The sequence below is a fragment of the Neophocaena asiaeorientalis genome, unplaced genomic scaffold (genome assembly GCF_003031525.2).
Source record: "Neophocaena asiaeorientalis asiaeorientalis breed wild unplaced genomic scaffold, Neophocaena_asiaeorientalis_V1.1 scaffold362, whole genome shotgun sequence".
NCBI classification, from domain to species: Eukaryota; Metazoa; Chordata; class Mammalia; order Artiodactyla; family Phocoenidae; genus Neophocaena; species Neophocaena asiaeorientalis.
Genome location: NW_020175700.1, coordinates 1,229,536 through 1,253,384, shown reverse-complemented (window position 1 = coordinate 1,253,384; position 23,849 = coordinate 1,229,536). Strand labels below are relative to the sequence as shown.

The 23,849-nt window shown below is 47.5% G+C and overlaps 1 protein-coding gene across 5 annotated transcripts in view; it reads left to right on the top strand.

Moving 5' to 3' along the window:
- The window catches only part of IGF1R (insulin like growth factor 1 receptor), a 303,286-nt gene that overhangs the window by 255,106 nt on the left and 24,331 nt on the right, over positions 1-23,849 (top strand). For 3 of the 5 annotated variants that reach the window (XM_024732050.1, XM_024732049.1, XM_024732053.1), the window contains 12 exons: positions 107-233; positions 1,729-1,967; positions 4,292-4,459; positions 4,644-4,851; positions 8,232-8,515; positions 9,817-9,953; positions 10,428-10,587; positions 14,196-14,298; positions 14,835-14,905; positions 18,561-18,790; positions 19,056-19,166; positions 23,139-23,298. In XM_024732050.1, coding sequence (XP_024587818.1) covers positions 107-233; positions 1,729-1,967; positions 4,292-4,459; positions 4,644-4,851; positions 8,232-8,515; positions 9,817-9,953; positions 10,428-10,587; positions 14,196-14,298; positions 14,835-14,905; positions 18,561-18,790; positions 19,056-19,166; positions 23,139-23,298 — 1,998 coding nt within the window. The remainder of the gene's footprint in view (positions 1-106; positions 234-1,728; positions 1,968-4,291; positions 4,460-4,643; positions 4,852-8,231; positions 8,516-9,816; positions 9,954-10,427; positions 10,588-14,195; positions 14,299-14,834; positions 14,906-18,560; positions 18,791-19,055; positions 19,167-23,138; positions 23,299-23,849) is intronic. The other 2 variants (XM_024732051.1, XR_003001377.1) reach the window with 2 other exon arrangements.

Sequence of the window (23,849 nt, the reverse complement as noted above, 5' to 3'; positions counted from 1 at the left end):
AGACAGCTTTGGGGGAGAGGGCCATAGTACGGGGCAGGTGACCTCTCAGACACGTGGAGGGAAAGGACATAGATGGGTGTCACTCATGGATGTGCCTCTGCCCCAGGTGAAAGTGACGTCCTGCACTTCACCTCCACCACCACGTGGAAGAACCGCATCATCATCACCTGGCACCGGTACCGGCCCCCTGACTACAGGGACCTCATCAGCTTCACCGTCTACTACAAGGAAGCGTGAGTGTCTGTGCTTGGTGACGTGTCGGCAGGGCTTCATCCTCGCCACCCTCCTGTCTGTCACGTGACATCCATCACCGCCAGTGACAGCTACAAACAAAAAAGTGTTAGCTTGAGGCCTTTCATTCTTCAGTGGGTGATTAGAGGTGCTTGAATAAAATAAGTCCAAAGGGGAAGACTTGTTTTGTGGAGAATTAGGTCAGTCCAAACATTCATGAACGGGTTGGAGGGTCTGTTTGCAATGTCATTGCAGCCTTGGTCCCCCTAATCCATAGTCTGGGAACACCCCTCAGGATGCTCGGCTCCCCTTGAGGCGACCTCCAGGTGGGTCCAGCATCTATTCTGGTCACTCTATCTGTGGCCCCTCCCAAGGTGTGGCCTTCTGCTCTAGGTCATAAGCCCTCCAAACAAGGGACGGAGAATGGAGAAAGACTGACCTTCATGTCTCAAACCTTTCAGAATTTCTCCCAAAATCTACTGGGGGCTTTTCTTGTGCCTTCAGAGGACGTTTGCCTGCCTGGGCAGCCAGGACATCCCTCCAGATGGCAGCTCTTCTTGGTCTCCCCCTTCCTTCCTGTGCCTCCTGTATCCAGGTGGTTCCCCCAGGCCTCTTAGTCACCCTCCTCACCCAGATCCCGCCTTGATGCCATAGGTCCCTTTCCCAGGTGCTTGGCTTCCCCGGAGCTGGAACCAGAGCCACCAGTGGCAGCATCTGGTACCCTTTGCCCCTGCTGGAGCCGGGGCCCTGGGAGTGCCCTTGCCATGAGAAACGCAGGATGCGGGATTATCAGGCATTCACTGTCCCTGCACGTGGGAGTCACTCATCTTCCATCACAGCGACAGGGAGGGGTGTGTGAATGTCTGTTTCAGAAGCCAGTGTCTGTCTGGCCCTTTCATCTGAGAGGCGTGGAATCCCTGCCCGACTCCGCATCTGTTCAGAATCATCATCCTCTTTAACAGTCTACCAGTGCTCTGACAGCGACGTTAGTGTCTCAGATAACCTGGAAACTAAATATTTGAATGTCACCAGATACTTAAGCAATCAGAATTGTTTGTGAGCATATTAGATTTTAGAAGCTGTATTTGAGAAGTTGTTTTTCTGTAGCAAAGGCATTTTTCTCCAGAAGTTATTCTTTATCAATAATAATGTTTGCATTAAATGACTACACTTGTTTTTTCTTAATGGTGAAAAAATGGGGAAGAGAGGGAAAGAGCATTTGCGTATATTCTTAAGGAGCAGCATTTCCAATCCCAGTAATTATGGAACTTCCTCTTCCTGAGGCAGAGGGTTCGATTCTATAGTGTGTACAGAACTGTGAAACCTGGAGTCCGGTGGCTTAATTTTATTCTTCTACAAAGATCTAATTGATGATTCGTTTTTATCTAGAATTCCCATTATAGAAAGTATGACGTGGGAGGCCCTGGGGGGAGGTTTCTGAGAGCTTTGATGTCAGCGGCCTAAAACATTCTCTGAGCTTCATCGATTGTGTTTCAGACCCTTTAAAAACGTCACAGAGTATGACGGGCAGGATGCCTGTGGCTCCAACAGCTGGAACATGGTAGATGTGGACCTCCCACCCAACAAGGACGTGGAGCCCGGCATTTTACTGCATGGACTGAAGCCCTGGACACAGTATGCCGTTTACGTCAAGGCTGTGACCCTCACCATGGTGGAGAATGACCACATCCGTGGAGCCAAGAGCGAGATCTTGTACATTCGCACCAATGCTTCAGGTATTCACGCACCATCCCTGCCGTCCCACACCTCGTCAGCTCAGGGTCCTCACTCATGACAAGATGTAGTCAGAGGGCTGACACTGAGCTGTGCCTGTTGTCTCTCCCTGTCCTGGGCCAGTCTGTCTTTTATTTGTCTGTCTTGTCAATATATAATACTGTATCATATTTCTTTCCCACTCTCAATACCCTAGCCTCTTCCAGGCCATCTTCTGGACTTGGTACCGTCTTCCATTATCATTCTGACTGTCCTGGACCAGTGAGCTCAGGTCCTCCAGGGTGCTGGGTTGGCTTCACTGGGAGGCCCAGACTGGATACGGTCCTCTAAGGCTGCCCTTCTTGTTTATTTGGACAGTTGGACCTCTGGGAACTGAAACCCTGGTTGTTGTTCCAGTTACCTCAGGTGGCTCCCTGGTTTCTCACCTTCGTCCCGTAGTGGCTAGGGTTCCAAGAAAGCAGACAGAAGTTGAAAAACATGAGATGAACCATGTTGTGGACATTCCAAGTGTTCACTGATGAAAATGTGCCTCCTTCTCCCCTGATCTCCGTTTTCTAAACCAACTCATTTCTCAGCTCCAGAATCTGGAACTAAGGAGAGCAAACATTTGTGTATATTTTCCAAGTATATAAAAACCAGGTTAGAAGTAGGGAAATGCACATCATTTTAAAAGGCACTGATAAACATTCTTTGGTGATGGCCATTGTTAAAATACATAGGCTGCTTTAAAATACGCATAAACTGGCACGAAATGAATTTAAATGGCATAGAGGGTGAGGAAAAAATGTTGGTGGGGAAATCCTTTTGCTTATGTTCTCCTGCCCCCTCCTCCTTTCCCCTCCCCTCCCCTGTTCCATCTCTGTGATCCTCTAAGTGGCTACTATCATGTCACTGATGGCACAATGTTTATATCAATAAATGTGACACGGGCTTCTGATTCTAGGCCTGGGATGTTGTAGCAGAGGCTCAAAGGCAACACAACAAGTTGTTCAGCCTAAAAATTTGCAAGTAATTCATTGTAGCTAATTTGGGGAAAATAAAACTCTTTCTTTGTTAAGACCAATTCTTAAGAAACTTGTTTCCTTTCCCCAAAGATGGAAAACAAAGCACTGTACAAATTGAGTCAGTTTGCTCTATTTTGGCGTCTGTCCTCACAAGTGGTAGGGACAGAGACTGACTTGGTCCATGGCCTAGGCTTTTTTGTGACAACTGTTATTGAAACATCTAGGGGTGAGCTGTGTGTTTCTGAAGTACTTATTCTAGGAAGCACCAAAGTGGCCTAGCATTCAGTAAAGTTTTCCGAGAAAAAGTTAGTATTAGTCATAACTTTTTCCTAAAGTGTCCTTCCTTACAAGTGTTCAGACCCTTGTGTATAAGATTTTGTACCTTAAGCTTTTAAATTTTAAAAGCAGCTTACATGGCCATTATGCTTAAGTGACATACAACAAAGGTGTCTTTTGCACTTTGGAAAATCTACCAAAATTGACGCTTTTTTCTGAACCCAAAGAGAATAAGGTTTCAGTGGTCCCTGGATGCATTTGCCCTTTATACACAGTTCAGCTCCAGGTTTCGGTTTAGGGGCAATAGTAAGTAAATATTGACCAGATTCTTATGCTTTGCCTGGAAATCAATGTTCTTTTGCTGGTAACAGTCCGTTACTTGAAATCGGGGCTTTGTGTGTGTTCGAGGTGTTTTTAGACTGCTTCTCATAGTTATGACTCCATAGTTCCATTGAATCATGATTATACAATCAGTAGATTTACTGGCCCTTTGCACCACTTTTTCCTCCAAGGCCCCCATACCCTCTCTCTCTCTTTCTCTCTCTCTCTCTCCCCTTCTCCCTCCCTCCCCACACACACTCTCTCTCTCCCCAGAACCCTTTTTACTTCCTCCTTTCATTTTGGCTTTTTGCCATTTTTATCAGAGATTCAAAATCTCAGATGAAATGCAAGTCAGTCAGTTTCACCATTTGCTAAGACTGCTGGCATTAAATGTTTTGGAGGATGGTAGCTGTAGTAAATGAGGAAAGTCCAGTGTTTGCATTAACTGTGGGTTTTAAGTCATCCATTCCAACCCTGGCTGTGCTCCCACCACCCTTTTCCACCTGCAGCTCAGTAATGTTTGTTATCACAGAGAACAGATATTACAAAGGGAAAGTAATACAATTTCAAAACAAGGTTCGGTTTTCATTTTGTGTTTCAGCGTTCACCGCCATTTTCCTGTGGAGATCAGACTTTTGGCTTCCTGTGGGTTTGCTCTGGGTATCTGACAGCCAGGATCTTGGGTTCGTTCCATTTTCTGAAATGTCCTTTGTCCCCCTTTCCAGTTCCTTCCATCCCCCTGGACGTACTCTCAGCATCAAACTCCTCTTCTCAGCTGATCGTGAAGTGGAACCCTCCTTCCCTGCCCAACGGCAACCTGAGCTACTACATCGTAAGGTGGCAGCGCCAGCCCCAGGACAGCTACCTTTACCGGCACAATTACTGCTCCAAAGGTGAGGGTGGGAGGGGCAGGAGACACCTGTGGCTGTGACTCCCAAACCCCGAGGCCACATACACCGGGGCCAGCATCAGCTGTCTGTCGGGAAGCAGCTGTGGTCGTGAGCCCAGGTGCTGATGGCTCGTCCTTTCCTCACCAGCCTGTGTAACTTGGCTCTCGTTGGGCTACTCTTTTCCAAGCAGACAAAATCCCCATCAGGAAGTACGCCGATGGCACCATCGACGTTGAGGAGGTGACGGAGAATCCCAAGACCGAAGTGTGTGGTGGGGAGAAAGGGCCGTGCTGCGCTTGCCCCAAGACCGAAGCCGAGAAGCAGGCCGAGAAGGAGGAGGCCGAGTACCGCAAAGTCTTCGAGAATTTCCTGCACAACGCCATCTTCGTGCCCAGGTACCGTGTCCTCTGAGAGGTCCTTGGGCAGGTCCTGGTGCTTTCTCTCCACCCTGTGGTGTGTAGGTCAACAGCCTCAAAGGTGAGACCCAGCGGCCGTCGAGGAGGGACAACAGTGTAGGCGGCCAGCTTGGCGAATGGGGTTACTACCCAAGCCACTCAGCCCTCGTGGAACGGGCCGGAGCTCACGGCCTGAGCTGTGGGGGGCTGTCAGCGTGACAGGTGACAGGTGCAGCTGCCCTGTGGCCACCCAGCCCCTGTGGGGGTACGTGGGCACAGAGAGCGGCAATCACCTGGCCAAGCACACACCAGCGAGCAGAGGATCCGGGTTTGGGCCCTCGGTTGCCCTTCCCATGCCTCCCTGCGGCCTCCCAGCCTGGCCAAGGCGGAGCAAAGGGAGAGGGAGAGACTCAGAGTCAGTTTTGAAAGGGGCCCAACTTCAAAGCATAACCGAGAGCCACTGGCACCCTTGACAAGCAGTTTGTGAAGCCACGCAAAAGACAGCCTTTCCAAGCCAAGCAGCCCGACTGACGCCAGGGCATCTGTCTGCTCCGCTGCTCCAGCCTCTGCTTCTGCCTAGTGGGGACAAAAGCGGAGGAAGATAAATGTTTAGAGCAGAATTATTCAAATAGCCAAAAGCTGAGAACATCCCACGTGTCCACCAGGACATGAATGGATGAACCAATGTGGTCTTGCCCTCCAATGGAATATTATTCAACCCTGTAAAGGAATGAGATTCTGAAGCATGGGCTACCACATGCATGAACCCTGAAAACATTATGCTGGGTGAAAGCAGCCAGACGCAGAAGGAGATATTGTATGATTCCATATGTGTATGAAATATCTTGAACAGATAAATTCATGGCAAAAGAAAGTAGATTAGAGGTTACCAGGGGCTGTGGGGAGGGGAAATAGGGTGATATTCCTTAATGCGTGTAGAACTTCTGTTTGGGGTAATGAAAGATTTTGGAAATAGTGGTGACGGTTACACAGAATTATGAATGTAATTAATGACACTGAAATGTGCCTAAAAGTGGTTAAAATAACAAAATTTTGTTAGTTTTTTTTTTTTTTTAACTTTAAAAGTTTGTTTTACCACAAGAAAAGAAAAGTGGACGGACATTTAGCAGGGCAGCCTTGTGATGTCTGGGGAAGGAGATGGAAACAGAGTGGTGACTGATGGCTCCTTTGTCTTCCTGAAAAATTGTAGCACAGAGTTTAGAAACAACCTCATGCCTGAAATCTGGGCAAAGGAGCAAGATTCAGGCCAGCATTAGACCTACGAGCCCGTTTCCTGACCCCCATGGCGCCCCAGCTGCCAGCCCACTGCCAGTGCGTTGTCCTGGGGATCACTCTTCTTCCAGCTCCGGACCCAGAGGGGCACCAGCAGTCCCGAGCTTCTGTTTATCCTGCAGTTGCTTTGCCCTTAAAAGCTCTCTTAGGTTGTAGGAACAAATGGTTTTGAAAGAGACTTTTATTTTCTGTCACGTGACCTTCCTGATATTTGTATACTAGTCAAAGATAGATATCTTACTTTGAAAAATCATTAAAACAGGAAATCAAGACCTTTTGGAAGTGGAGGCACTATTTCCTTTTCAGAATGAAGCTATCGGTCACTTAGCAGCTTTCTGCCCCCTCCTCTCCTGCCGTTAAAACCATGGAACCTCCCGACCTGCCCCGCCGGTGACATCTCCTGTTCACGGGTGATTGATATGGCTGCAGTTCATGTGTTGGTCCAGATATCCTGTATATCACGCGTGGTCTCGAGAATCAAAGTTTGAGGATGGAGAAGAGCTCAAAGATGTTTTAAAACTAGAACCTAGGTTCAGTGGCTTCTCCACCACCCTGATTCACTAACTATGGATTTGGGGCTTGGCCCTTCTTCCCCACACACCAGGGCTCTTTCCCTTCATGGCATTGCTTCTCAACACAGTCCATCGCCCCCCGTGCCAGCAGGGGCTTGGCCGGTGTTACTTCCTTTGGACACAGAAGAGGATGGATTTAGAGCATCCCAGACAGGCCAGCAGGAGCCATCTGTTTATTCTCCAGCAGAGGCTGCCGGCTACGTTGCCGTCTTTTCCCAAAGACCTGTCCGAGGTTCAGGCTGTGAGTCCACGCTTTGATAAGGTTTCACTGAAGAGCCCCTAGCTTTCTGTTGATAGTTACAAGACAGTGCCTGTTTTCCTCATCAGTCCAAGAACACAGGATCAGGTGATAGGAAGGCAGAGCTGTGGGTGACACAGATTTCACGAATGCCTTGTGCTTGCATTGTTGAGTTCAAAATAAGTTTCCTCTACACCACATTCCCCTGATGAATGCATGTGTCCACCCTGCGGTCTTGATGGCCGCTGTCTGAAGTCTAGTCGCACTTGCTGTCCTTTCTTTTCACAGGACAGACATAATATCCTAGTTTGCCCATGGTGAGGGGCCACAGTTGATAAGAACCTCACGTTTGGGATTTTTCATGCCTCCTACTGAGGCGTACATCTGATGTCCACACAATTTCCCACAGAATTTGGGTAAAAGGAGTGTCTGGGTAACAGAACGGCTGAATAAATCATAAAGGAAGCTTTTCTGTTTTACAACTAAATTCTCCAAAGACGATTTTTATTTCTTTCAATTCATTCTAAGAACAGTTTATTTAGAGCTTAAAACCAGTCAAGTCAGGTTGAGTATGACGCTATTCGCCGTCCACGTCCGTGTGTCTTGAAGTAGGATGGCAGCCTGAGGTCATGAGTTCCTTTCTGGAGTCAGTATCTGGTGCCGAGTGCCTTTCATTGATCCCTGCCTTTATAGTTTAAGTCACAAAGTTTGGTTTACGTGACTGAAACATCAACAGATGTTGAAGAGTAAACAAGGTTTTCTGACAGGAGTAATTTGTCCCATCGGTGGGTGTGGGAAAAGCTGACCGTGATATTAGCTGCTGGTCACACGGCGTGGAAGTGCGGCTGTTTACAGAGAATCGGGATGTGCCATTCTGCTGGCCCCCTGCCTTCCCGACAGCGTCCCGGGTGGCCTCCCTTCCCCAGGCCCTGTCCACTGTAACAGCTCTGAGGAAACAGCCCAGGTGCTACTGAGCCTCCCCACTGGGGGGGCTGAGGTGTTAGTTTGCCTCTAGGTACCACTGAGTAACCACTCGGGGAGCCAGGGGGCAGGTTGCATGTTGAGGCCGAGGTTTGCTGCGTAGAGAAAGCAAAATAAATAATGAGGAAGGAAATCCCTGTATTATTATTTGTTGGTTCTTACGCAAGGGGGTTGAGTAGCTCCTTTTATTCCAAGGTGAAGATTTTTCTTTTCTCTCTCTGACTCGAGTCACAGAAAAGACAAAAGAGGTGGAAGCCCTCACTCACAAGCCACATTTCTCTCTCTCTTCCTTGCAGACCTGAACGGAAGCGGAGGGAGGTCATGCAGGTCGCCAACACCACCATGTCCAGCCGGAACAGGAACACCACGGTGGTGGACACCTACAACATCACAGACCCAGAGGAGCTCGAGACCGAGTACCCTTTCTTCGAGAGCAGAGTGGATAACAAGGAGAGAACTGTCATCTCCAACCTCCGGCCTTTTACTCTGTACCGAATCGATATCCACAGCTGTAACCACGAAGCTGAGAAGCTTGGCTGCAGCGCCTCCAACTTTGTCTTTGCAAGAACCATGCCTGCAGGTACGGTGTCATCCAGCTCACCCCACGCCCAACTCACAGCCTAGCGGAGACTGTGATTTGTAGACACGGAGGCCGACACCCAGGGCGATGACCCTTAGTCTCAGTCCTGCTTATTAAAGAACGGGTGGTCATTTGCAGGCAGCTTGGTAGCCCAGCAGCCCAGGGAATGGAGTTCACACATCGTGACCCCACTCCCACCCCAGTCTCTCCATACAAAGTACTCGAGAGCAGGGAGCTCGATGCAGGGTCCGCTCTTTTCCTTCTCCTTGGTTTGCATTGTGCATTCCCATGGCCCTTTGTTGCCAGGTCCCTCCTGAGTTCTTAAGTTTCAGTGAAATCCCCATTTAGCTGCCTTGATTCAGACTGAGTTTTGCTCCTCAAGGTCCACTCCCAAGCAGCCTTTGGTCCTGCTTGTTTGGTCTTCACCTTCCCCTTGTAAGTTAGAAGCTGCCTGTGGCTTAGACAGCCATACATCCATCTTTCAGGATGGGTGAACTGCCCGGTTCACCTCCTTGCAGAGCTGGCAGGTAGCGCAGAGCACAGTGTCTGCAGTCTGGGGGCGGGGCCTCCTGGGCGCAGTTCTGGCACCGACGTGCTGCTGCCAGCCTACCCGGCCTTAGTCTCCTCACCCTCCCAGGAGAGAAAGCCCAGCTGATTTCTCAGTGTTTCCCAGCTGGAACTTGCAGTGACATTGCTCACCACTTGGCTTACTGCTTTAAGAAGCAAAAGCAGGAGAGCAGGCACCCCAGCCTCACCCGGCAGCTTCAGGGATTGCTGATGAAGGCAGCGAGCTTGCGTTCAGCACCAGCTTCCTGGCGGCTCCCTCCCAGGCGGGCTCGGGGACCATCCTTTACACCTGCGCAGAAATTGCATCTGCCACATGCAGATGCAGAGCATGAAGGATCTGGGTCCCGGCTTGGAGGCTGGATGCCGCTGCTTCTGCTCACTCAGCACCTTTTCGATGATGCTTGTGTTTGATGGCATCGCATAGAAGCCGAGTAGCAGACCTAAGTGACTCAATTTGCCAAGATTTTCCTCCTGCACTTGAGAGTAGGCTTTTTTGTTGGGAGACTGAGGGGAAGGGAGGGTACGGTGGCATCTTGAGACTTACAGGTCATTAGGTTGCTCCAGTTCCAAAACCCCTGCTGTGTGTGCGAGGCCAGGTCAGGAGGAGTTGCTGTGGCCGCTGTCCGCAGTCCTGCACTAGGGGTTGGGGAGGGTGTTCTTAGGCTAGTCCAGTGGTTTTCTCCCTCCCTGAGGACTCGAATCTAACTTTATCGCCTATTTCAATTGTTGTGCAGAAGGAGCAGATGACATTCCTGGGCCAGTGACCTGGGAGCCAAGGCCTGAGAACTCCATCTTTTTAAAATGGCCAGAACCTGAGAATCCCAATGGATTGATTTTAATGTATGAAATAAAATATGGATCACAAGTCGAGGTAAGACTGGGGCACCGGCCGTGTGTGGGTGTGTTTCTGTTGCAGGTGTAGCGTGTGTTACACTTCAACACAGGGCACCTCCTGGTTAGCTGAAGACTTTGAACAGTAAAATAAGGAGGTAAGTCAGTGAGGATTCAGGTCTTTTTACCAACTCTATGCCCTTTGGGGAATTCTCACAGTGTGCGAGGAGCTGGCTTATCCTCACCCTCAAGAAACTGTTTCTTTGCAGAAAACGATCTTTCAGCCTAGAGATTGGGCTTAATAACTTAATCTTTCTGGAACTCTTTTTGGTTAAAGAAAGAAGGTTTGGTTAAAGGTCGGGCGTGCTTAGAGTTACTGGAGGACTGCCATAATGTAAGCCTGGGTGTTTTCCCTTTTATTGCAAATTGGGGTCAGTGTTAGGTGGGAGGCGGGAGGCGAGAGGCGAGGCAGTGTGTTTGTGGGAAATTGACACATATGTTTTATTTCCTCCAGGATCAGCGGGAATGTGTGTCCAGACAGGAGTACAGGAAGTATGGAGGGGCCAAGCTAAACCGGCTCAACCCGGGGAACTACACGGCCCGGATCCAGGCCACCTCTCTCTCTGGGAACGGGTCGTGGACTGATCCTGTGTTCTTCTATGTCCAGGCCAAAAGTAAGGCTTGTGGAGGGAGTCGCTGGGAAAACAGAAAGCAGGTGGTGCTGGGACTGGGGAAACCTGGGTCGTCATCCTGGCTCTCTGGTTTTCTGATTTCTGTCGGCCACCTTTCAGAAGAGTCACACTTTTGCCAGCACTTCATCTAGGAGCTCAGGCTGGGGAGCTGCCACACCTGGAGTCCCTACCTCATCTGATGGGCAGGGAGATGGTCTGAGGCCCTCTTTTGAGGGAGACAGCAAGGAGCCCGTGCTCTCAACTTGGTTTATGTCCAAAGCATTTTACAAAGCATTGAATTGACCGTTCTGCCTCCTGACTCGTCAGGGATGCTGATTGGGGCTCCGACTCAGGGCTTAGAATCCTAAGGGGTGACAGAAACCTGGGGGCCTTCTGCTCCAGCCTGCTCCAGGGCAGGAGTTGCCGTGACAGCATCCCAGGCTGAGGCATCACCCCTGTCACTCCTCAGCAGTAAAATAACAGATGCACTCTTAAAGCAGCAACACACTTTGAAAGCACACAGTGGTCCCTGTTTGGCACAGAGACTGGGCCATGTGGTGAGTTTATGCTCAAACCATCGACAAGACAGAATTCTTAGAAGGCCATTCTAGGCGAGGATTTTAGATTTTAAAAGTGAGTTTTGTAAAATGCATGAGCACAAGGGCACTATACTTGCTTGGCCAAGAAAATTCAGTATTTTCATTTGGTGACATAAATATCCCTTATTATTTACATTTTGAAACCAAATTTTTAAGATTATTTCATGTTCAGATAATGGGATCAAATCTGGCATAGCACTATTCTTGACTGCTTCTGTGAGAAAAAGCAGTGGTGCTACTTTTGGGTCAGGTGGGCAATTCCCACTGCCCTGGTTTCTCCTGGTGTCCACATCTGTTCTACTCTGGTCTGGAGTCTGAGTTTTTAAATTCAGGATTCAGTCAATCCAGCAGTCCACCTGGTTAGCGCCTGGTCAAAGACATGCATGGTATTTGGAAGTCTACACAGTGACAGATACCAAAAGAAGGATGTGCGGGGATAGAATTGCAGACCTTGAGGTAGCATTTGATGAGCCTGGCGCTGTGTGAGGGGTGAACAGATGCTTGAGAAGATAATTCCATCGTCTAAAATAGTCTGAATTCTCCATGTGGTCCATTTTACCTACTCTTCCAGTTGGCTGGTGCCACACACTCCAGTGCTGGAACTTTCACAATATTCCCAGAGCCCTCCCCGAAGAAGTGGCTTGTTCTCTCTCTTCTCCTCTCCTCCCCTCTCCACATCCATCCCTTAGGAACAGAGCCTAGGTTTAGAGGTCTAGCGTGATGCTGTGTTCTTTGAAACAGCAGCATTGGCTTCTGGGGTTCAGTGACCTTGGCTTATCTGCAGAGATGACAGGTTCCTCTCTGCCATTGCTCCCACGTTTTTAACCCTGTGAGTGCCGGGAGCCAGTGGGAAACCCAAGAGCCGCTCTGATGGCATCTTTCCAGCAGGAGTTGGCATACACCATGGGGAAATTAAATCTGCGTGCCTGCTTTACCGTTGGGCAGTTTTTCCTTGTGTCACACAAGATTCTCTCCTGCTGTGGCTGAGTCTCCCTTCCTCCTGTTCAATCCTCAGAGGAGATGGAAGCTTTGGAAGCTTTCTGGCAACTGCTCTCCTTTTAGGAACCCTTCATGTGCTTGAATACTATTAAATTACTCCTTAGGCTTTTCTTCTCCAGACTAAATAATCTCAGGTTTGGGGCCTTTTCTTGTAGCCCAGTCTCACAGAATGATTTTCTAGCCATTCGGTCATTTTGTTCTTCTCTGGCTGTGTTCCACTTTTTCCATGTCCCCGTTGAAATGTGAAACTCAAAAAGAATAGGATACAACCTGACCAGTAGTATAAGTGATAGATATAGAAGAAATAGTCCTCGGGGGCAAAAAAGAAACTCCACTAGCTTCCCAAAGTCCCTGTTAATTTGCAAGTATTTTTAAGAATTAGGAAATGCAGGAGCCTGTATCCATTTTTAGAGCTATTTGATAAAAATATCTTTAATTTAAAAAATTAAAATAGCTTTAATAGTCCTCACAGAGTAATAATAATAGTAGTGTTTAGTGGCAGAATAATCACTGATGGGTGATCTACAATAGATGTAACTTGGTCCCCAGTGAGTTCCAACTTCATTTCCACATACGTGGGTGTCCCACAGGCAATTCAGATGCCTCGTGCACAAAACCAGAATCACAGTTGCTACCTTCAAAATCTCTCTCCATCCTTTGTTCCTCAGCTCAGTCCGTGACCCCCTAATCCACCCACCACCCAAGCCAGGAACCTCACAGCCACCCCTCCCCTTTCCTTCACTCCTGCCACCCACTTCTCATTCAAACCCACATCTCATTGATTCTGCCTCTGAAGTACCTCTGGAATCCAGCCTCTGTAGCCACCACCACCGCGTCAGCTTAGAGCCTCCAGGGCGCTTGCTTCGTAGGGAAAATATGAGCCAGAGGCGCCGGAAGCCTGGGTTCCGATCCCTAGGTCATGGCCAGCCAGCTGCATGTGTGACCCTGGGGAGGACAGTTTATCTCTGTGAGGCTTTCTCATTCATAGACAAGGAGCAGTGATTCCTTGGTGAGGTCTGAGCTGGGTGATGCAGAACATGCCCAGGGCACCCCCCACCCGCTGCCCCAGACAGGGCAGGGTCTCCTCCCCGCTGCCAGCCCTTCCAGGCTATCCTCAGGCACAGCCATCTCTCCCACACAAATCCCACCAGCTCACTGTGGGGCTGGAGAGCTCTCACTGGTTCCGCTTAATCTGCAGAATGAAGTTCAGAGTGCTTAGCTTGGACAAGGCCCCTTAGGAGCTGGCCCTGGTTTCTCTCCAGTATCATATCCAACCATCCTCTGTGCTTGGCGAGCTTCCCCTGACTCCCTTCCCCTCTCCCTTCCTCCCTGCATCCTTGCAGCATGTGTGGTCCACTTGTCTGGTTGTTAGCTACCTATGGACATGCTGATTACCAGCATCTGACAGAATTTTTCAAGTGTGTAGATCAGCATCCAGCCTGCCATCTGTCATGTGAGAGCTGCGGATGGTGATGAGCAGGCAGGAGCTCTGTGATCTCAGGCTTGTAACTATAGACTCTGATGTTTGGGGCGTATTCAGAGCAGCTTTGGCAAGGGGTGCCATCCAGTTACTTTTTGTTTTTTTTAATTGTCTGTGGAACTGTCCTAAGACAGATAAAAGTCAGTACAGCTTGAGCACTATAATACATAAGAATCTATTCTTTTTTTTAGCAAATGTATGCAATTCCACTAATAGTTATCAAACTGTATACAAAGATTATTTTACTTGAATCCATCATTTGAACTATTATTTCAGAATACACTGTACTTCGAAAATAAAAATGACTTTACTCCTCCATCGGCACTTATTTAATCTTTTTACAAATAACTCAGGGTTTGTTTTTTTTTTCTTTTATGTACAATACTGTTTACCTTCAGAACTCCTAGTTCGTGATAGGCAATAAAGGAATTCTCAGGGATTTTTTTTCCCATACTTCCAGCTAAATATAAACAAAGGACACGAGCAGTTTGTTCACCTCATGACATTTTCTTGTTTCACATTTGTTTCTGCAGCAACGTATGAAAACTTCATCCATCTGATCATTGCTCTGCCCATTGCCGTCCTGCTGATAGTAGGAGGGTTGGTTATAATGCTGTACGTCTTCCATAGAAAAAGGTGAGTGACTTGGTGAAAAGTTCAGATACTTTCTGTGTCTGACTGGTTTGATGATTTGAACCCAAGTTAAGATGAACTTTTTGAGAAGTTTGAGGAATTATCTTATGGATCAGAAAACCTGATTTTCCAATCAAATGTACAGAAAAAAGAGAATATTTTCTAATGATTCAACAACAGAAAAAGACTTTTTCTTTGGAGTCTGGATCATCCCCACACTGGTTGTCCCATCACAGATACCTCTGCTTGTGCAAAGCTTTTTCAAGCATGATATTTTAACCCTGTACATCAGATAAGCCTTTCAGTTTCCAACAAAGTAAAGAAACAAATGTTTCTTAAAAAGCTCTAATTTGAGGCCGTTGAAGAAGCCAAAAGAGGCGTTAGCAAGTGTGGTGGAGCTGTCCTGACAGTACCTCCACCACCCCTTCCCAGTCCTTAATGAATCAGAACAAATAAAACTGAGGTAACAAAGATGAAAGTACATATAAAAGTATGTGGGGATTTTTTTTTTCTAACCGGAATTTCATCCTTTTTGACAGAAATAACAGCAGGCTGGGGAACGGAGTGCTGTATGCCTCTGTGAACCCGGAGTACTTCAGTGCAGCCGATGGTAAGCTTCTAAACTACAGTCACTGTCTGGGGTCCCAGCTCAGGAGCTTTGGGGAGTGTTACAAATTCAGGGGAAGAGGCTTTCATTATTTTGAGGGACCTTTGGCCTCAGATCCATCTTCATTAACACTTTTTTTTAAACCAATGTTTTGAGCAGTTCACTGAATATGTCAAAAATTCTGGGACTGTCTGGGCTGCCCCAAGGAAAAATGGGCTTCAGAGATGAATGTGGCCAGCACAGTAATCCATTTATTTAATTGTTTGAAATTTTATGCTAGAATGAAAAAATCTGTATAATTGTCAACATCTAGTTGGAAGATATGCTGCAGCTGACAAAACATTCCTTTTAAACTAGTTTCAGCTTGAGTTTCATGTCATTATAATTGTCTTTGATCACTACGGCTTCTCTGATTTTTGTATCTTGGAGATTTTCTGTTCATTCCCTCCTGACTGGGGTCTTAACGATTCTTACCCTCATGGCCTGTTCACATTCCCTCTGGTAGTAACTCATGAGAGCCATTTAGTTAAACGTCTGAGATGGTCTGACTTGGAAGGTTTTTTTCCTTATTTGCTGTCTTGTCTTCCAAGTTTGCCAAAATCCTAACTTTTCAAAGTAAGTCAGGGTGAGACATTGGTCACTGGGTACCACTAACTGGCACTTTGCTAGAGACATTCACAAATGCCATCCCATTTGATCCCTGCATCCCTATAGGATGGGTTGTCTGATGCTCATCTGTCTGTCAGTGGGGTAACGAGGCTCAGAGGAGAAACTCACCCTGGTCACAGAACTAGGCAGTTGAGAAATCAGGATGAGGCAGCCCCTGGCATCTTGCTGACATGTGGTGCAGTCGCTGTGGGGAAGGACTGTGAGGTCCTGGGGGCTGGGGAGACCGGCAAGCTGGCCCACAGGAGCAGCTGGCCACGGTTTGTCAAGTGAATAAATAAGTGCATGGAATCGGCTGGATGTATTTAGAAAACACGTTTGCCTCGCTCATGCTTCAGAAATGGAAGTGTGTGTGCAGGAGACGTGAAATAAAGAGTCATGATTATTCTAATTGCTCATCCTCAAATGAGAAAACAATTTAAAAGCACTATATAAGTGTGTAAAGTTTTATTACTCTGATTTCTTTAATAATTTCTAATTCTAATTGTGTTTACAATAAAGCCAATCAAAAGCAGACTCCTCTGAATGTGAATCAAGTGTAGAATAATGAGGACATTATTCTTCTTTATATAAAGGTCTCACAAAGTTGTATTTTTAAAAGACATATATATGTACACACACACCTACATGTCTGTATGTATGTGTGTGCGTGTACATATAAGGTGCAGAGAATGTTCTGGAAGGATACACACCAAACTTAAAAGAGTAGCTACTTGGGGAGAGGGCTCTTTTTCTTTAAAAAAAAAAAAAAAGGCAAGACGATTTTTATGCATTGTTTGAATAAATAATAGTTTTTTTTTTTAATCAAGTAAGGTGAGGAGTCATCACACACTTAATGGAATTTATAAGGAAAATGCAAGTCCACTTCCCGCTCTATCAGTGTGCAGTAAGGCTACTGCAAAAATCTGCTCGGTTTTGAAATAAGCATAGAAGATTGGCATTTGTAGCTTTGACTGTGAAGGATCCAGGAAGTTTAGAGAGAGCACAAATATAATCATATCAGACTCTTAACGGCGATTTGGATTCAAATTTTGTGTCTTTCCAGAGTGCCTTCATAATATTTCTTGATTCTTTAAAAACAAAACAAACAAACAAAACTTATTGTCACCCAGGCCAACAGGTAGGAAGACTGTCACCTTATTTGAACTTAATTTATTCAGCCTTTTGACAAGCATCTTATAGCTAGTTTCCTCAAGGGGCAACAAAATGACATTGCAGTTCAAAAATGCTTTAAAAACTTCTCTCTCCAAAAGCTAATCTGCATGTCACCATTCTCCAGAGTACACTGAAAATCCCCTCCAGGGAAACGCTGATAACATTGTGCAGGTAAACCTCTCCTGCCTGGCAGGGCTTAGGACTGCTGGCTAAAGTCAGAGCTATTGGGTTGAATCAGCTACCTCCCAGGGAATGAATGTGATTGGATTTAACTCCATGTTTCATGGTGTGTTACATCGTTAATTCTGATTAAAAGCAAGCCTGGATTTTCAGAGATAAATGGATATATACAGTGTCTCTTTATACTTTCTGAGGGGTATCAGGAAGAGTCTTATCTACTGGGTTGTCTTGCATACTTACTCTCCTAAGTGAGCATCAGCCCCTTCTTCAGGGCTATAAACTGTCTAAGCCATATGGAGGTTGTAATTCCATTTGTGAAATTCCTGAACACATACATACATACTATGAAATACAAAAATGTATGTGAAAGAAAATTCTAGATTGATTAACATAGTCCATATTGGAAATTCCTTAGAGATGTAAATTGGTGGTATCTCCTGGGCCTAATTCATAGACATCTTTGCTTTAAGATATCACTTAAAGGTAGATACCTGGGACTTGGGGGTGTCGGAATATAGCTGTCAATCCGCTGCTTCTCTTACATCCAGCCACAGGCCCACGGTTAACATCTGAAAGCCTAAAGGCAAACAGATGCCATCCCAGGTTCTCAGTCCTTCTGCATTTCTTAAGCCAGGGCCACCTCTTTCCTACCAGTGGAGCATGCCAAGGGTTCCCCTCTCAGTCAAGGACGTAAGCACACAGCATTAGAAGAATATGATAATAAGTGAAATTTCTTATGGAGCTGTAGAACAGGTTGATTTTGTTTTAGTTCTCACCTACCCATCAGAGTGGTAGGATGGATCTTCTGTTTTGTTTTTTTCTTTCCTCCCTTCTTCCTTTCCCTCTTTCTTTCTCCTTCCTCCTGCCTAGCATTATTTATTTATTTTCTTAAACCAAATTGAATCTGACCAGAAGCATTAGGCTGGACAGGAAATCGTATTCAGGCTTAGTCATTACCAAGCCCCACCCCCCAGCCCCTCACCCCTGTGGTGGGAGGTCCCTGAGTTCACAGGCCCCAGGCCTAAGCCCTGGGGAGGTCCTTCTCATCAGCTGTCCCTCCATGCTGGTCACCACTGAATGCCCCTCAATGCCAGAGCTCAGTTGCTTCCGTACCTCATTCATTGACCCAGGGTCTCTGGCAAGGCCAGAGAAACTGTCCAGACTAGAGCAGAGCTACCAATGGAAATATAGGGCCAGTCCCATAAGAAACCTGAAATTTTTCTAGTAGCCACATATAAAATAGGAAATAGAAACAGGCGAAATACATGTTGATAAGGTTTTCTTTAACTCAATATATCCAAAATATTATCCGTTTTAATATGCAGTCAGTAAAAAAGTTACTGAAATATTTACATTATTTTTTGAAATCCAGCATGAATTTTATACTTATAGCAACATCTCAGATTGGATGACTTTCTGGTTCTTATATGCTGTTGGTATCTTTGAATTATCTAGAACTCCTTGAGGACTTGAAATTTTAGTGTTTGACTGTACAGTGGCCTTGCTGAAATCCACAGCCTGTGGGAGATTCCAGAGCAAGCCATATCCTTGTCTCCTGATGTTCTCCTCCGTGGGCTCTAGGAAGTGGCATCTTGCCCTCTTTGGCCTGGAGTTTGCCCAAAGCACGTTGTTTCAGTTCTGGCCTCTTCTTCCCCAGTGTACGTGCCTGACGAGTGGGAGGTCGCCCGGGAGAAGATCACCATGAGCCGGGAGCTGGGGCAGGGCTCGTTCGGGATGGTTTATGAAGGTGTCGCCAAGGGCGTGGTCAAGGATGAGCCTGAGACCAGGGTGGCCATTAAGACGGTGAACGAAGCCGCCAGCATGCGCGAGAGGATTGAGTTTCTCAACGAGGCCTCGGTGATGAAGGAGTTCAACTGTCACCACGTGGTAAGAGAAGGACCCCCATGTGTTGGGGAGCACACTTGTGGGTTTGCTGTCTCACCCTGTCTTCTGTAGGGATCCCCCCCGTCACCCCACTGTTCCTTTAGACACTGTGCACACGAAGGTTCTGGATGTGATGCAGGGCTGGCCCGTGAGCCCCAGTGGCCCGTTGTACGGGCTCTGCTCTGGGCCAGATGGTCCCAGCGGTGGGAGAGCCGCAGTCGTGGGCAGCCCTCACCCTCTGAGCCCTTCTCTCTGTCCTTCCTCACAGGTGCGCTTGCTGGGCGTGGTGTCCCAGGGCCAGCCGACGCTGGTCATCATGGAACTGATGACCCGGGGGGACCTCAAAAGTTATCTCCGGTCTCTGAGGCCAGAAATGGAGGTCAGTTTTGATTTTCACTGACATCCCATGTTAACTGTTCCCTTTCCTTTAGAACCTTCCCCCAGAAGATACTGCGTCTTTAAATCCATTCACTTTTCTTGCCCCGTGCTTGGTTCTTGGTCCTGTATATGAAGGAGTTCCCTGACTAGAGAGAGACCTGGATCTTTTGTGAGAGGCACTTGCCAGTCCGCAGGTACCCTATTACTCAAACCCCTGTGTGCTTTTGCTGCTGCATCATTCCCTCCACCCCCAGTCACCTCCTCTACCACCGTCTCTCTCTGACTCCCACCCACAGACCATGTCTGCGCTGCTCCCTCCCTGGAGCCTTTCCTGCCCCCCACCCCAGCCAGGAGTGCCTGTTTCCTCCACTGCCTTCTCTCCTGGACCGGCTTTCTCTTGTTTGGTTCTTAGTGGATCCCCATGTAGCCCATTATGTTTCCTGTCCATCCCAGACCCAGTGTAGCTCAGTGTCGTGCTTGTCAGAGTTCACCATCAGGTTGACTTGATTCTTGTGCCGGATGGTTTCCCTCCCAGCTCTGTGCACAGACACCCACTCACTCACAGGCCCCCACCTGACGTGTGCCCCTTCCCCTCCTGTGGGCAGTCTGAGCCTTTGAGCGGGGAGAGCCCCATTTCTCAAGGCCTGCATCCACATTTCAGGCTTTATCCGGAATCACTGTCTTGCTTGAGCTTCTGAATGATCATCACCTCAGCTGCACAATGATCTCTACTTAGTATCAAAAAAATATCAATTTGTGTTACCCTGGTGTCTCCCCATGAACCCAGCTTTGTAACATTGGGAGGAACGACTTTTTTTTTTTTTGCGGTACGCGAGCCTCTCACTGTTGTGGCCTCTCCCGTCGCGGAGCACAGGCTCCGGATGCGCAGGCTCAGCGGCCACGGCTCACGGGCCCAGCCGCTCCGTGGCATGTGGGATCTTCCCGGACCGGGGCACAAACCCGTGTCCCCTGCATCGGCAGGCGGACCCTCAACCACCGCGCCACCAGGGAAGCCCTGGAGAAACGACTTTTAAGAGTAAACTGGGAGATAAACACTTACAAGTGATACCAGCAACATCTGCCTTTCACTTGGCTGCCTTGGTGGGTCTCAAGTCCTCACTTGGACCCTGACTTTGCTGCCTGTTGAGGAAGCTCTGGGTCTGCTTTTGTGCCTTGGATCCTCCCCTTTCTCTACCCTTTTTGAATGTCTGTAGCCTTTCTCTGTTTGAGCTTAATCTTTTGTTTTCTTCTTTTAATTGGCAACTTAATCATCTCCCAAGTGGTAGTTCCTTAATTTTTGTTCCAAGCACTTGTTCACACGTGGCTTCCTTTACTCACAGCAGATGATGCGTGTGGTTCTGCGAGGTCCGCGAGGCCCAGTGTGGACTGAGGCCCCGAGCAGGGCGGTTTGCAACACACCCACCCTGTGCTCTAACCAGCGTGGGTCCCCAGCTCCCCTGGATCTTAGTGCCTTTTCCCAGCTCACTTTGTAATACACAAGCCAGCACAAAGGAGAAAAGCTTCATCAGCTGGGCAACTGGAGATGTGGCAGTATGTTTCTTATCAGATTCATTTAAGGCACCTCTGAAAAGTCTGAAGCACTTACTTCCTTCGTACCCAGTTTCAGGCACAGAATAAAAATTTGCCACACATAGCCCTAGTCCTGGCTCTGCCACTACCTGTCTGCGTCCTCAGGTGGCTGCTTCAGGCTCTGGGCCTTGGTTTCCTTATGTGTAAAATAAGAGGGTTGGGCAAGATGACTACTAAAGTCCTTTTCAGATGAAAAAATTAACTTTTAAAAAAAATTTATTTATTTTTGGCTGCATTGGGTCTTTGTTGCTGCACACAGGCTTTCTCTAGTTGCGGTGAGCAGGGGCTACTCTTCGTTGTGGTGCGTGGGCTTCTCATTGCGATGGCTTCTCTTGTTGCAGAGCACAGGCTCTAGGCGCCCGGGCTTCAGGAGTTGTGGCACACAGGCTCTAGAGCACACGCTCAGTAGTTGTGGCGCACGGGCTTAGGTGCTCCGCGGCATGTGGGATCCTCCCGGACCAGGGCTCGAACCCGTGTCCCCTGCATTGGCAGGCGGATTCTTAACCACTGTGCCACCAGGGAAGCCCCCCAAAAAAATTCACTTTTAGATTTGTCAGATTTAAAGTTGTTCTTTCTAACCCATGTCAAGTATAAAAATACGTATGCTTATCCTGTGGTTTCATTATATTCTACTTGGCATCTACGCCCCCCCCCGGAGATTCATTCATTTCCCTCACTAAATGCGGATGCTTGTGTATACGTGTCTTAAGTAGTTCTAAGCAAGTTAGATGTTTCTGTTTTCTAAGACGTCTGAAAGCATGGCAGTATTAGCACCATGAACTGACAGAATGTCAGCCCTCTCCTTCGATACTTAAAATCAGGTTCCTTTTTTTGATTCTGTTTTTCATATTAATATTATGAAGCGCCACTTCTAATAAGCGCCTAACTTAATATTCCACAACTTAAGTATTATGAGCATAAAGTTAACATTTTACCTGCCAGTTTCCTGGTGTACCGTGCATATCTAAAGCCCTGAAAAGGCTAAAGGGAATGTTAGGTCCTGAGGGAAAAAGGCTCCTCTAAGCAAGGCCCCTTTGTAAAGGAAGGGGGTAGTTTTGGCTTACCCTTTGGGTCATCACATCACTTCCCCAGGCAACTCAGTAATGAGGATTTTAAATCACCACAGACAGTCCTGATAGTAGCTTCAGAATTCAAGTGTAGGGAACCAACCCCCAAGTACTTGGAGAGTTGTTATACCGCTCCTAGAAGCCAGCTTTGGGGCAGAAACTAGCACCTCACTGGGCGAAACCAGCATTCCCTGGGTGTGGACCTTGGCCAGGCACTGGCGGACACTTGCCATGCATGGTCCCAGGTCATCCTCCCAGCAGTGACCCCGCCTCGACCCCATGTGAAAGAGCCCAGGCAGGAGGCCAGACTGTCTGATCCTAAACCCCAGACATGTTCTTCCTGTGGCGCAGGGTTTGAACTGGGAAGGGGACGTGTGGGACCTTGTCAGAGCAGGATGGCTTTGCTGTGTTGTGACAGATGCTCTGTAGTCAGGGAAACTGAGGTAAAGTCTGTTGAACTCACACAAACAAGAGGTGGTCAGCATCTAAACTGGGGGTGCTGATTGGTTTCTACACTTTCTTTTAGGATAAAGAGGCTTGGACACACATTTTATGTAAAACTTTTCTAAATGGATTTATTATTTGAGGGTATTTCTTCTCAATTCTGAAGTCGGTATGTTGCCCTTCTCTGCAAAGAGGAAACGTTTATCCGTGTTACCTGTCACTGTTGGACATTGGTCCCCTCCAGAATAAGCTTCTGCTGGACTTAAATGAACTGTCAAGGGCTTGCTTTCCTCAACACCCACAGAAGATAATAATCCAAGGAATGCCACTCTGTAAGGTGAACAAATTCATCTTGATGGTTTTGTACTCTAGAAGAAAGTTGAAGGGAAAGAAAAGGATTAAATAATTTAATGTAGGAAATAACACATCCAGTGTCCATTCAAGAAACCCATTTGCTTATTTCCACATGGTCTTTGTAATGTCCTCTCCCTCCTTTTCCCTGTATGGAGTTGGATTGTAGAAATAAAAGGAACACATACACTAATTGGAATTTGAGTATCCAGAATTTTTAATATCAAAAATTGCTGGTTTCACTTTAAATGATGTTGGCCCCACCCAATATCGAAGATGCTGGTCCTCCCAAGTTGTGCTAATAGGTGCTTCTCTCTGCAGCTTTGTGATGTGGTCAGAGGGCAAGTGCCATGGCCTCCTTCTGAGCCACTCCTGGTTTCTTAGCAGAATGACCTGTGGTGCTCAGATTGAACAAAGGTGGATTTGCAAACCGTGAAAGAACACGGGGAGGGAAAAATCCCTAAATTTCCCTAAAAATTCCTAAATTCTCACGTGGATTTTTTTTTTTTAATCTCCAACAGAATAATCCAGTCCTAGCACCTCCCAGCCTAAGCAAAATGATCCAGATGGCTGGAGAGATTGCAGATGGCATGGCATACCTCAACGCCAATAAGTTTGTCCACAGAGACCTCGCTGCCCGGAACTGCATGGTGGCCGAAGATTTCACAGTCAAAATCGGAGGTGTGTCCTTAGCTTTCCAGATCTGAGCAAGAACTAAACTCGCACATGTTTTAGGGACCAAGTGGGCATTGGAGAGGTTTTCCAATGCGTCCCGTGACTGCAGAGTCTTACTCTCTGGAATAATGTGATTGTGTCCAGTCAATAGTCGCAAACCCAGCCAGCCTGGCTCTAATCCTGATAGTGCATGGGCGCAGTGGTCCAGGCAGTGGCCAAGGGTGAGCTGAGGCCATGGTCCGTGAGGTTGCCTCTACTGGCACTTGAGGCATTTCTTGGCAGAACAGTTCTAAGCATTGTTTCCAAAAATGGTTGAGACAGTGTCTCAGGTGATTTTGACTTGTGCCTAAAAGTTGCCCTCCATACTACCAGTATGTCTTCCAGTTTTCCAGCTTACAAGGAACATTGTCTGCCTCACAACAACCGGGGGTCCATGGCGTTTTCTAAGAGGTGAGGTCCCCGGTGGTGAAGCCCGTGCACAGAGCAGAAGTGGTTACAGGATGAGGGAAGACCGCTGCTTTCTGGGGTTCACACCCGAGCTGGTCAACCTCGGAGCT